Here is a 14225-nt window from a genome sequence, read left to right on the forward strand (position 1 = left end):
GTACAGGACTCTGCCAGGATGGATGGGGTTTGTGCTCAAAATGACTTTTCCACTTGTGACCTGGTGACGTTAGTCCCATTTGCTCCCCCCTCAGCCCCACCTGTTTGTAAATTGGGACAGCAGTCCCGGCATCCTGGAGCACGATGCAGTGGAACAGGTATCTATGCATGCCCTTGGTGACATTTTCAGTCCTTGCCTGTTACATCGTCAGAAAGAGGGGACATCAGAGAGAAGGCCCCTCATCTTTTAGTGGTACCCCAAATAATACAAAGCTTGAAACATCTCAAAGAAACACTAGCAATTTATTGGTTTCCTATATTTCGACAAAGCAAATACATGGTGTATCATACAAGGAAACTGGGCCTGTCCAGCACAAGGTTCTCATACAACACAGAGCAAGGAGAGCGAGGGCTGGAGGGAGATTCCCAGACACTGCAGCAAGCCCAAAAGTCAAGGAAGACACAGGTCCCGTGTCCTTTCTCATCTGGTCCTAAATTGTAACTTGTTTTAAGCATGGAAGTTAGAGGCAAATTTGATTTAAAATATGAAGATAGGTCTGGGAAACATAGTCTAGCCAGCCCCTTACTCCCTGCTTCTAGGAATGCATTCATAAGTCCCCTTGATTTCCCCCTTCCTGAATGACAGGCATGAGCTGGGCCCAGCCCACCTGGCTAGCTTGAGATCACGGAGAAAGTAATAGGCTCTGAACACTACCTCCTTCCCAGCGTAACACAGTCCTCATTTCCTGCAGCCCAGGGCCTAGAGCAGTTTCACTTGTTGACTCAAATGTTCTGCATGAGTCTCTCAAACTTACTAAGTGGACGGTTCCTAAAGCCCAGGACCCAGGTATCCTTTCTCCCTAGGAGGACACACACTGCATGGGATGGTTTTATGTGGAAGGTTTTATTTACTGATGTGCCTTAAGTGCTTCCTTTGAACCCTGCCCGAATAGAATAGTGTGCCAATGAACAGATCATTTTGGATCCCAGTGATTGGCAAAGGAGATGAAAAGAACAGGACACTATCCAAGGACAGTGTGATGCGTTAGCATCCCATGGTTGGTATCAGAGGAGAGGTGAGGCAGGAGGCAGATTCCAACATGAGCCAAACAGGGAAGGATGTTGCAGACTCAGAGTGCCAGGGCATGCTGGGCTAGGTGGTTTAGGACACTTCTCAGGGCCAACGTCCTCACGAATCTGACCTCCATCCTCAGTGAACAGATCTTTTACTAGGCAACCCTGCACCACAAGAGAGTTTTTCAGTCTTACTGCCGTGCTAAGAAGAGATGTGGGTCAGAGAGCATTCTATGTCTGCCTTGAGAGAGGTGCGGCCCCGATCACTCTTGCCTACCCAGCGCTAACCATACCAGTGGGGAGGTGCTAGCCTAGACATGAGTGGCCCTGGGGAAGGCTCAGCTCCGCCCCACCCTGCCACCTGTCCTAGGGGGCCTTGACACAGACAGACCCACTCATGGGTTCTCAGATGTTCTTTGGCAGTACTGTCTGCAGCACCATGTCTATGGTCCTGGGGTTGGTTCTCTCCACTGCTGATAGGCCTCTTTGTTACACAGTGACAGAGCAGACAGGACAGCAAGGGTTCAGGGAGAAAGAGGGCTGGCTGATGTCCTGACAAGACACTTCTTTTTTCTGGTTCCATCCATCCAAATTTCCTTTCCTTTGGCCTCTGGGACCCCCCTCAAAAACTCCCTCACTTGACACGCAGCAGGCTGGGCCTGAGGCACATTGCAGATAATTTCCAGTTCTCCCTCCCCCAACCCTCCAGCCCCCATTCTGTGAGAAGCCTGAGCAGGCAGGGGTCCAGTGCCCACCCGTTCCTGCCCCATCCCCCAGGGAAGATGAGCACAAGTAACCATCCCAGAGTTCTGGTTTCAGGCACTATTCAGACTTTCTCCTGAAATGGCTGCTTGCAGGCAATCAGAAATCAGGGGCTCTGCTGGCTAAAGCCTTCATGTGGGTGCTGAGCCCCAAAGAATGATAAGCCAGCCTTTCTGCTCTGATTCCCCAGCTAAGCAAGTGACACCATCTTAAGTCCTCTGGAGCTTCTCTCTGTCTCCTAAGAGGGAATGTTAGCCCCATCCTTGGCTACTGTCTCTTTTCCTGCCATCTCAGAAGTGGCAGAGAAAGGCTGCCGAGCTCTCTATGCCTTCATTGGCAAGGACCCCTGCCTGGATACACTTTACTTTTGGTTAGCCAAAAAGCTTGTGTGTCTCTCGTCTATAAAGGGAGACATGGAGAGTCCCCCGTGCTGCCTGTGAGCTGCAAAGAATCAGCACACCTAACCTGTTTCAGTTGTTGGTTATGTTGTTAGGCATTCACGCATTCATTCTCTCTCTCTCTCTCTCTCTCTCTCTCTCTCTCTCTCTCTCTCTCTCTTTCTCTCATACAGGCACACCCATGCACTTACATTATACACATATATATACTGTTTCTCAGAGAAGAAAGTATTGACATCAGATGTAAGCCCCTTTAACTCAAGAAAGCTCCCCCCCACCCAACCTCCCCAACCCTCTAGCCTTCCAGTTACCCTAAGGAAAAAAAAAAGAATCAAAAATTATTTCCATCATCCACAGCTTTCCGTTTGCTCTTGGTTGCATCTGAACGTTTCCAAATACTGTGCAGAATGGAGCAAGTAACCCATCCTCAAGGTCCCAGGTCTTCTCAGCTGGGTCATGTCTTTCTGGAAAGAGACACTGTCAGGTTAGGGTATAGTGAAAGCTGGCATGGCGGTGTGTATTTGGAATACCAGTTATTGGCTAAGACAATAGGATCACACATTTAAGGCCAACCTCGGCTACAGAGCAAGTCCAAGGCTAGCCTGGGGACTTAGGAAGATCCTTTCTCAAGATGATATATAAACAAATGAGGGTTGGGGCTAGAAGTCAGTGGTAGAGTATTTGCCCCAAATGTGTGAGGCTGTAGGTTCAATCCCCAGCAACCACAACACAGTTAACATGTAGTGAGACATTGCCAATCCAGAAAGCCTGGCCTGTGCTGCAGATGGCTTCCTCCTCACACCTTCCTAGAGGTGTCTGCTTCAGCATTCACCTGTGGTTCTTGGCTTATCTGCATGAGAAACCCTTTTAAAGATACATTTTCCTGCACCCCACTTAAGGGCTATCGACTCAAAATTGTCAAGATGGGAGGCCAGAATGCACAGCAAGCACCCTGGTTGACTCTAGTGAATGTTCAGCCTGCAGAGCTTTGACAGGGTATTGGATCTGAGGATCATCAGCTGGAAACAAAGCTTGTCCGCACTGGGCATGTGTAGAGTGAGAATGGGGTTTAGGAAGGATGGAGGGGTTAGAGAGTGGTGAAGAGCACTTGCTTCTCCCAGAGGACTGGGGTTAGATTCTCAGCACCCACGCAGGGGCCCACAATTGTTTGTAACTCCAGTTCCAGAGTATACAATGTCCTCTTCTGGCCTCCTTGGGTACCTGGCACACATATGGTAAATAAAAGCTAAAGCTCACCACACCAAGAATGACACTGTGTAACGCCTAACTTATACAACCTGCTTGTGAGTGGTGCCACCTGGCTATGGAGTGGGCAACCTATTCAGCCATCTTCAGTCGTTCTACAGACCTCTGGCCCTTCCAGTGTTAACAAAACGTTACATATCCCCAACGTCCTGTAATGGGACAACCCATGTTTTCAGAGCTAGGGGTCTCCATGGCTGTCCTCCCTGTTAGTCAGAGCTCAACTGCCTGTCCTGCCAAATGATGCCTCTCCACAGAGCGCGCAGGCCTAGCTTCTGAGTGGCTGCCATGGTGGTCCTGGAGGCATCCCTTGCCACGGGGCAGGCTGATTCTCACCTGCAAGTTGGACTTGCTTGGATGGTCTCTTCTTAGAACCGGGAGGTGAAGTTCCTGAGGCTGTTGGCCCCAGCTATGTTTCCCATCATGTTCCTATCAAAACCTTGCTGCAAGGGGAGAAACAGACATGATTCATCAGAGGAGAGGCAGAGTGGGGCCTGATGCCTGGTCAGGAGCCACTTTTTGGTAACATCCTTGGGTTTATCTAGACTCTGGACATGCCAGTGTGCTCTGACCACTATGTACATATGCCCAAGCTACGAAGGACCTGCTTTTAAAACATGATGTCATGAACATCAATGCATTAGTGAACTGCACTTGCAATTCCTCTTGCACATTTGAGCTTTTTACTTGTGTTTGCAGAAATCAAGCAGGGATGAGAGTTCTTTTTTTTTTTGAGAAAGGGTCTCATATCATCCTTTCTACATAGCTGAGGGTCCTGTCTAGTTGTATGTCAACTTGACACATGCCAGAGTCATCCGAAAGGAGGGGACCTCAACTGAGAAACTGCCTCCATAAGAGCTGGCTGTAAGGCATTTTCTTAATTAGTGACATGGGGGAGGGCCCAGCCCATTGCAGGTGGTGTCATTCCTGGGTTGGTGGTTCTGGGCTCTCAGCAGGCTGAGCAAGCCATTGGGAGCAAACCAGTAAATATTTTTGAAGCTCCTACCTTTGCCTCCCAAAAACAAGGGTTATAGGTGTGTGCCACCACACCTGGCTTTTCTGGGTCTCAGGCAGTGAGGACAGGCCTAGTGGTCCTCCAGTGCCAAAGGCACAAGGGCAAACTCTCGAGTTGAAATTAAAGTGGTTTTGTAACTGTGCCCTGAACCTTTCCAGAATATACTATATTCCCAAATGGCTGGTGTTCCCTTATGTTCTTCCTCCTTGTCACCTTGCTCTAAGCCAGCAATTCTCAATTTGTGAGTCACAAACCTTTCAGCAAACCTCTATCTCCAAACATATTTACATTACAACTCATAACAGTAGCAAAATTACGGTTATGAAGTAGCACCGAAAATAATTTTATGGTGGGGGGGGGTCACCGCAGCATGAGGGATTGTATTAAAGTGCCACAACTTTAGGAAGATTGAGACTCCCTGGTCTAAGCCATCTCATACCAGGCCTCTCTCACATTTCCTCCCCCTCTCCCTCCTCCCCGCAGCTGCAAGGCACCTGTGATAGCTCTTCTGGCCAGAGCCCTGCTCACAATCACTGCTACTCAAGTCTGCTCAAACTCTCCTCTGGAAGAGTCAGCCTCACCTTGCTCTGCGGGGTGCACAAATCTTTCACTCTCTTCCCAACCTGCTGGGGCTTTAGTGAAGGCCACGTGCGGGAAGGGTCTTGTCAGGAAGGCTGCTGGTATGCTCTTACCTGCCTGAGGACACTCTGCAGCTCCTTGCTGGCCCACATGTCAGATAGGAGTAGCCGGGCAGCCTCTGCAGCCTTAGGTGAAGCACTGTGCAGGTGGGGAGTGGGTTTGTGAGATGAGAACCCTCATGACACAGGAACACCCCTTCCCTCGACACCCCCTCCTTAGGATCCAGAGATGCAGGGAGGCCCTGAGTGCATGAAAGAGGAGCTCTAATAGGGACAATGAGACCAAGCCATTGCACAGTGGGCACATTTCACTCCTCTGCCCATCTGGAGACATCCTGGAGGCTGGTTCCCCAGAGAGAACCCTACTAAGGTGGGGGACATAGGATGGGACACTTGGTCATAACTGAACCTTACTCTTCTATGCCTCCTCTGGTTTTCTGACATCCCAGTGTCCTGTATGTCGCCAGTCTGCCCCCTCTATGCATTCCTAGGCCTGGAGGCTGAAGAGTGGTCCTTCAGCATCTGGCTTCTAGGACTTCTCCCTCATCCCATCCCCTCCCTCCCCTGGGGCATTTGCATCTTCTGCCTGCTGAGGGAGGGGAGGCGGCTCCTCCTCTGCCCACCTGTTGCGACACAGATTGAAGACATTGTTGAGCATACTGCTGGAGAAGTACTGCTTGGCCATCTGAGGCTGCGAGGTCATCAGGTTCCTCACAGTGTAGCAGGCTGAGGACAAGATATCTTCGGAGTTGCTGGTGTTGCCGGTGTGGCTGGTGAGGAGCCTGGTTACCTCTGGGAACACCTGGTTTCCTAGAGAGAAAGGAGTTGAGGAGTGGGGTCAGGATTGCTATGGAGTGGCAGAGGGGTTCTGTCAAAGGCCTCAGTACTCATGGTCCTCAGGTGGCCCCTCAAGAACCCATAGGGACTCCAATCCAGATGGATTTCTGTAGACTCACCCATGAGGTAAAAATTCCCTCTTACTTCCATATCCCTCTTGGGCAACTTCCCCTCAGAATACCTGCACTGCACTATGGAATAGTTTGATGATGACCTTCTAGAAGGCTCTGTGTATTCTGTGTGGATGGAGCCGAGGACGGGTACTCTTACCCATAATTCTGTGCAGCATTGGGTGGCGGGACATGTTGCTCAGCAGAGAGGCCCCGGACCGCACCACATCTGAATTGCCAGATTGCAGGAGGCGGGCAATTTGTGGCAAGCCCTTTTCCTTCAGCCCAATTAACTGGCTCATACCACTGGACATCTAAGAAAGAAGACCCAGGGAGGAGCTGGTCTGTGGCCTCCAGGCACCACAGTGGCAGATAATCCCAAGCAAAGAGAAAGACAAAACAACAGTAACAACAACAAAAGCCTTTTCTGTTTCACCTTAAAGCTGCAAGGAGGCAAAACTTCTGCTCAGGCCTAAGTGACTTCATCTGCCCTTGCATGTTCCCCATGATTGGTGGGGTCAATCTGAAACTCAGGTGGGCAGGCAGAGGAAGCATCTTTTCTGTCCCTCATGGTGACCCAAGACTGCTGTCTAGTCTAGTGGTGTCCCATCCTCACTCCCTGCCTCAGCTCCTGTATCTCAGACACCTCTCTCAGCATCTGTTTACATAAAACCGTATGGCCTCTACTCTTGCCTGATGCGTCTAAAACAAAAAGGGGGAACTGTAGAGAGCTGCGGAATGCTATGCCTTAAAGATGGAGCTGGTTTCCACCTTCCACCTTCCCGATGGTGAGTGCTCTCTGTCACGAACAACTCCACATTTGGCTAAGGGCTGAGGAGCTGGCTTGCTTCCATGTATGTGGACCTATCTGCATTGCCCACGTGGCACGCTGGGGTTGGCTATCCAGAGGCTATTTAAGCTGTGGGCTGGCTTTCCCCAGGGTCCGAGGATTGTTCAAGGTTCCTGAATAAACTGCATTGAAAAAATAGAAAAAAAAAAAAAAAAAAAAAACAAAACCCGTATGGCCAAGGGCAAAGGTTCTCTTCTTTACACTCTCAAACCTCGCAGATCCAATCCACATTTATCGAGGGCTTGCCACGGCCACGAAGGATCAGAAAGGGTCTGGGTCCATATGGAGGGAGAATTGGGATCCCTTCCTTGCAAGTAAGCCAGCTCACCTGGGTCTCACACCATCATCCTGGTATGACCCACTCTAGGCCAGCTTGGGGTTTTTGGGAACCCCAAGTTATTTTGACCCTCAGGATGCCCACGTCTACTGCTGCCCAATTCTCCTTTGTCCCAAGTATACCTGAGGAACAACAGCCGGCTATCCACCAAATAGCCTTTGGCTTTATCCTGTACCATTGTGTCTTTAAGCTTCAAGGCTGATTCCATCACAGCTTTCTCTGAATCTGCCATTCCTCAAACTCCAGCTGTCAGTTCATCAAATGGGGATTTCTCTTGCCAAACACACTCCTCATCCCTGTCCTCACTGCATGCAGAGCCCAAGCAGCTAGCGCCATAGGGCAAGAGATTACAGTGTGGGCATTGCCCAGGAGTTCTCAGAGGGCAGAGGTGGGTCTGCAACCATCACTGCTCTGGTGACCAGCCCAAGGCCCAACATGCTCACATCTGCAGCTCAAAGCTTACTCAGAGCCAGATGTGTTTGAAAGACTCAGGCAGGGAAAAGATAGACTGGTGGGAAATGCAGGGAGTAGGCTGCAGAAAGGGGAGAGCGGGCTCCTCACCAGCCCCTTGCTGGCTGTCAGGTTCTGCAGGGCCCCAGCACAGGCCTCCAGGGTAGCATCTTTCTTGCTCTTGCCCATGAGGTTCAGGTAGGTGCGGATGGCATCTGAGTGGTACAGCCAGCTGCTGCCCTTGGGGTTGGTCTCTTCCTCGGGAAGGGGGCAGTCATAGTTATTGTTCTGCAAACAGACAGCATGTCAGTGAGGAGTTGACCATATCACACACCCAAGCATTCTGCCTCTCCCCCAATTTCACATTGTGGGTTCTGTTCGGAAGGATGGGAGAAGACTGCTCCTGTACCCCTTTCCTCTGTACATCCCAGAACTCCCCCCACCCCGTGAAGAAATGGACCACAGTTCTCTAGACGGTCTCTGGGCAGCATCTCAGGAAGTGTGCTCCACGGCAGCTTCATCACCGAGCCTCCAATTGTGTAAGGCCATACTAGCAGCAAGCTGCTGAGAATTTTAGCTACATTGGGATCTCCAAGCTAGCCTGTAGCCTGGCTTCTACACCCTGCCTCCCACCAACAGCATCTTTCTTAGGAGGTGTTGGAAACCCTTGCCCAAGATGGTAAGAATTCTATTGTTTCCCCAGTGCCCAGAGATGATGGGAAAACAAGAACAATTTCCCACTGTATAGTAAGAGGAATGGAGGCCAAAGAAAGGGTTCTAGAGCTTTGTCCTTGGGTGGTCTGGCCCTCGCCCCCGCTCCAGAACTGTGGTGTGCTTCCAAGAACAAGGCTTTGACAGGGTCTCTCCTCTAGGGTTGTTTTCTGGCTCCAGGAGAAGAGGGCTGTGAGGGCGGAGACCTGGTGGGTGTGCCCCGGCTCGGCGGTAGACGCTACTCACCATCATCTTGTCACCCCTGTTGCTGAAGCAGCCAGTGGAGGACTTCTCAGTGTAGGCATTGCGGGTATTATACTCCAGCTGGCGGTAGCGGGTGGGCACCTCGGCGTCCAGGCGGTATGAGAGGTTATGCAGGATACACATGCAGTTCTCCACAGACTGGGGCAACAGCAGAGAGCACCTGAGTTCTGTCCCAACAGACTTCTGGGCCTGCCACCTACCCTGAGTATTCAGAATGGCCTGCACCACTGTCAGTCTGGAAAGCTCTCACAAGTGCTCCCTGGGAACTGGACATGATTCCTGCCTCTGTCACTTGCTGGCCTCACCTTTATGGACCTCAGTCTCCTCAGCTGTAAAATGGACTTTCCTCATCTCTCTTGGCTAGTGAGGCAGATTATGCATTAGGTCCTCAGTTCTACACTCACAGAATCAACCAACTAAAATTGGTTGGAAATTATTTTTTAAAAGGTATTCTTGAACACTTACAGATTTGTCTTGGCATTATTAGTAACTATTCATTTGGCAATTGTATTGCACCCGGTTCCATGAGAAACTTACGGGTGATTGAAAGTACACAAAGAAGTGTGTATAGGTTATATGCAAATGCCATTCACATTACAGAAAGCCTGTGGATTTGGGTGTGTGTGAGAATTTGGAACAATGTCTGTGGTTATTGAGGGACAATTGCACATGAAAAGTACAAATCATGGAGCCTTGCACATAGCACACATAGAAAACAATGGTGACCATTTCCATGGCTACAGACGACATGTGAGGCAGAAGATTGAAAATATCTTCTCTAGTCCCAGTTCCCCCTGGGTTTAAAAGCCTCTGGTCACCTTTCCTGTCCCCTCTTCCCATGGTCACCCCCCAGCCTCCCACACTGAAGATGCTATGTGCATACCAGCAATGAGAAGGGACTCAGAATTTCACAGCTACATTTGGGTCCACAGCTGCATTTGCTTTTAGTGAACCTCCAGGCTAGGGCTGGGGGTGGCAGGATTACCCTCTGAGGAGCACTTGGTCCCTGTTGGTGTCAGGGTGACTTCTATTGCTTAGGGTTGTCTGGGTAATGGAGATGTATACAAAGCAGGAAGAAAAGCACGTTGTCTTGCAGCTAAATGACAAGGCTGTTCTTAGAGGCCTCATTATCACTTCCAGTGAAGGAAGCAGGAGATAGAAATCTCTGTTCCTTGACCTCCCTGATATCCTGGGTGTGGGGACTAGACCTCTGTGTACTCCGTTGTGGTGGAAGTATCCCAGACTCTGGTTATCTTTTCTCCACGAACAGCCTTTCAGTCTGTGTGTGCTGCTGCGTCCAGAAGTCTAGGGAAGGCAGCCGATGGCTTCCCAATGGTGTTTCTGGAGGTACTGGTAGGCGTTTCATCTTGGAAAGTACAGTGGGGCCTGGGAACACTTTCGATCACTCGGTGCCATAATACCAGTGTGGCCTTCAGAGCCCAAGCAGGGAGCACTTGTGTGTTCCAGATGTCCCCCCCCACTGTCCCCGCCTTTGCCTGTGTCCTGTCACTGAGACAGAGTCCACAAACACTTGGAAAGTGTAACCCTGGCTCATAGGTCCAGGGGGAGAAATGCCAAGATCAGGACAATCCCGACTTAAGCGTGTGGCCCTAGGCTTTGCAGGTATGGGAAGACACGACAGGTTTGGGGATAGAGGTATTACCAGGGGCCTGCACCCTCACCTTGTCATCACAGCGGCTGGCAGCCACACAGTTCTGGACATAGGCCATGAGGGAGTCAATGAGCCCAGAGTAGTTCCGCATAGTCTGGCGGCCAGCATCAGCTGAGCTCAGGTTCCTGGAGGAGAGAACCGTCGAGGAGGAGGGTGCAGGAAGGGCAGAGTGGGGATGTGCAGGGAAGAATGGCAGAAAGCACAGGGCAGAATTTGAAAGTTGTGGCAGGAAGAAGAGGGAAGGAGAGAAAAATAAATGAAGAAAAAAGAGAAGAAAAGAACTATTCAGCCAGATCTGCCTGGCCCTGGCTGAAGGAGGTCTCTTCCGAACTCAGTTTTCACCATCGGTTCTGTCCTCTGGCACAAGAGTCAATGTACCTGGCAGCCCCATTGCCAACCTCTATTGGCCACTTGGGGGACAGGTGTTGGAAGCTGCTGTTTACTGTTGTTTTGTGGGAGCAAAGCAGGTCTGAGAGAGGTGCTGGAGCAGAACTAAGGAGGGTTGGTAACCTGGGGTCCAGATGTAGTTACCTCTTATAAAGGTTGTTTCACACCCAAGCACTGTGGGTCCTCCTGCCCTAGGTTGTGTGTATGGTCTGTGTAAAGGATGTGTGTATGTATGTGTGTGTGTGTGTGTGTGTGTGTGTGTGTGTGTGTGTGTGTGTGCTGTCACACCCAGCAGTCATGTGGCCCCATAAAGCCCTTAATTACCCTGGCTTTTCATCTACCCAGCCTCTTTGCTCTCTGGAGGCTGTGGCTGGAGGCTGGCTGGAAGAGGGGCAAGCTGAAACACAAAGCATTTACCAACTGCCCGGGGAGTTCTCTGGAGCTCTGGGGGACAAACTTCCTTATGGCTAAGTGAGACCCTAAAGGGGAACTAGCTTTCTGGTTTCCAAACTCCACGCTGGCAGCCACCCGGAAGCTCTGAGAACAGGCACATCCAGATCCCACCAGGGCTTTGCCACACCCTGCTGTGGAACTCAAACAACTTTGGGCAAAGCGGCACCATCTCTGTGCCAGCGAACAAGGCGAGTGGTTCCAGCACCAGGTGGGAGGTGACTCACGAGGAGCCAGTCAGTAGACTTTTGTACAAGAGAACGCTCTTCAAGACAGCACAAGAATACATTTTTCTCAGGGTGGAGGAGGGGACTTAGCTGAACCAGTTTGGGTATTCAGAAGCAGGCTTTTCCCCTCTCAAGTTCCCAGTGATGACCTCTGGACCCTCTCAGGAGGTTAAAAGGCACAGCCAGACCCAGAGACATTGGTAATACTTGACCCTTTGTCCCGGAGCCAACCCACAAAAAGCAGGGCCAAAATGAGTGTGTGTTCTCTGCTCTGGCTGAAAGCTGGCTGAAGTGGAGGCTGACCGCGGAGTGGCCCTAGTAGAATCACCTGATGTGCCCTCTTCTCTCACCTCAAGCAGCCTGTGGCATTGAAGAAGACCTCTGGGTCCACCACTTCCCGGGACATGTTGCTGTTGCCATCACACCAGCCAGAGAAGGGAATGATGACCCGGTCAGCCAGGACAGGCAGGGCATCGGCCACCAGCTCCTCCTTCAGCTCATCGGTGGACGACAGGTTCCAGAGTAGACCTGGACACAGTTATGGTCATCTCAACATGGCAGCCTCTGAAAACCTAGTGGCTAGTGGTGCCACCCCAGCCTGGGCTCTAAATAATGGCTACCTTCCAGGCAGGCCTGGTCCAGCTCCCTCCAGATCCCATTCTCAGTGTCCCTGTAGACCACAGGTTCTTTGAGGTCTGGGGCTATCTAAGAGTTCTCTGCCTAGGTAAAAACTATGTGCGTGGAAGGTTCCTAAAATATTGATCAGTTTAAACCATGTATTTTGGAACTTAGAACCGAGTAACGCTCTCTGTTTTCCAACTGAAAAAAAATACACGGGAAGTATCAGCCACAGAAGTGGGTCTAGAATTTTATTTTGTTTTGTTTTATGAGACAGGGTTTCTCTGTGTAGCTTTGGCTGTCCTGGAACTTGCTCTATAGACTAGACTGGCCTCAAACTCAAGAGATCTGCCTGCCTCTGTCTTCCGGGTACTGGGATTAAAGGCATGTGTGGGACCACTTCGCTGGGTCTAGAATTCTTTTTTTTTTTTTTAATCAATTGTTACTCTGAACATTCGTATCTTCCCGGTCCAATTCAAGGTCTTCATGCTGGCTTCTGTCCTGTACCCCACCTTGAGTGCTTCACATACTTGTGAACACAGGGTGAGACCATCGTTTAAGATTTACGAACCCTTGCTCTATTGGCTCGGCTCCACTCCCATCTCCTGCAAATTTCAGTGCCTGCTACATAAGGCTCCTTCCCTTGCACCCAGCCTTGAGGCTGGCCTCTGAAGAGTGTATACCACCTCAGGTTCACCTGGATGCTACTACTCTAGTTGAAGCCGGTGCCATCCAGCTCCTGAATTTTAGCCCAGTGAAAGGTACACAGCTGTGCCTTGGCCTAGCCTAGAAGGACAGGTCAGAGCATACCCTGCCACCTTGCCCAGTCCCCATCCTGATTTCCCTTCTGCAATAACCTACCAGTCAACTGTTTCTGGATCTCCGTGCTCCCGCTTCTCCTCAGGAGGCTAACAGTCTCACGGATCCCATTCTGCCTCCTGGTCTCCAGCTTATTAGTGGTGCTCCGGAACACCAGGTTGCGCAGGGCCCCGGCAGCAGCCTGCTGGACATTCTGATTGGGGCTGCGGAGGAGGTCCACCAGCTTGCAGATGCCTCCCAGCTGATAGACCTGCCACGAGAGTTGTCATACTGACTGCTTAAAGGAAAGGAGGCTGAGACAATTGTTTCTAAAAAATACATCGGTTCAGAAGCACACCAGTCAACCGCAACAAATAAAGAGCAATGAGATGGTGGTAACTGACCAAGATAAGAAGCCCAAAGACCTGAATTCAGAGCCTAGCTCCTCATATCCTGCTTGGAGCTCTTAGCAAGTCCCTCCTCTGTCTGGAGCCATGCTTTTTGTTTGGTTTTGTTTTGTTTTTCCTTCTGGAGCACGGTGAAAGCCAGATGAGAAGATGTGTCTCCATGCACTTCAGAATTTTTAAGTTGAATCGGACACACAAAAAGTGCCACAGAAACTCTCCTGTGATAGAAATGTTGATGGAAACTACCCCAAGCTCCTAGAAAGATGCTTGTGACCCATCTAGCTGTACTATGCCTAGGTATTTTCCCAGCTGTCTAACAGACAACTGTGGGAAGCATAAATGAGCCCTGTTTCCACCGGGGGAAAGGGCTCGTATCCTTTAGTGGAATCCGAGGAAGGGGATTTCTGTGAAACTCATCACTGTCATTGGGCCATGAGCCTCTTCCATGGCTGTCGTAGAACACAATCCTTCTAGTGTAATAGCCTTCATTATCACCACTGCAGCAGCTACAGCTGCTTTAGGGACCCTCAAGATTGTGTTTGCTGAGGGCTGAAGTGATGGCCCAGTGAGTATAAGTGCTTGCCGAAAATCTTGATGGGCTGAGTTCAATCTCACTCAGTAGGAGAGAACTGAATCCTTTTAGTTGTCCTTTGACCACTGCGCGCGCATGCGCGTGCGCACGCACACACGCACGCACACACACGTAGTAAAAAATATTTTTTAAAGAAAAATATTGGGCTTGTTACTAGGAGGAAGGAAGGGATGGAATCATTAGATTTTTGCCTGAGATTCCAGCCACTCCTTCCCACAACTCCCTCCCAGAGATATATAATTCTTCCCAAGGTGTGCAAGGTCCTATGGTCTCAGGTCGTGGAGGTGATAGAGTATATAGAGTGTGAAAGGTTAGATGAAGAGTGGGGGGAGGGACTCTATCTGTACATCTTTGCTGGGAAGAGAC

General features: G+C 50.4%; 1 protein-coding gene across 2 annotated transcripts in view; it reads right to left on the reverse strand.

Annotated features, from left to right (window-relative positions):
- Positions 1–283: 283 nt before the first annotated feature.
- The window catches only part of Pkp1 (plakophilin 1), a 45407-nt gene continuing 31465 nt past the window's right edge, over positions 284–14225 (reverse strand). Inside the window, exons 5-14 of one of the 2 annotated variants that reach the window (XM_021636662.2) lie at positions 12924–13131; positions 11795–11972; positions 10391–10505; positions 8691–8846; positions 7845–8021; positions 6257–6410; positions 5773–5959; positions 5204–5288; positions 3833–3939; positions 284–2693 (exon numbers count right to left, since the gene is read on the reverse strand). In XM_021636662.2, coding sequence (XP_021492337.1) covers positions 3865–3939; positions 5204–5288; positions 5773–5959; positions 6257–6410; positions 7845–8021; positions 8691–8846; positions 10391–10505; positions 11795–11972; positions 12924–13131 — 1335 coding nt within the window. In that variant the 3' untranslated portion in view covers positions 284–2693; positions 3833–3864. Of the gene's footprint in view, positions 2698–3832; positions 3940–5203; positions 5289–5772; positions 5960–6256; positions 6411–7844; positions 8022–8690; positions 8847–10390; positions 10506–11794; positions 11973–12923; positions 13132–14225 lie in introns of both variants that reach the window. The other variant, XM_021636661.2, reaches the window with a different exon arrangement.

Source organism: Meriones unguiculatus, chromosome 11 (assembly GCF_030254825.1).
Source record: "Meriones unguiculatus strain TT.TT164.6M chromosome 11, Bangor_MerUng_6.1, whole genome shotgun sequence".
Taxonomy (NCBI): domain Eukaryota; kingdom Metazoa; phylum Chordata; class Mammalia; order Rodentia; family Muridae; genus Meriones; species Meriones unguiculatus.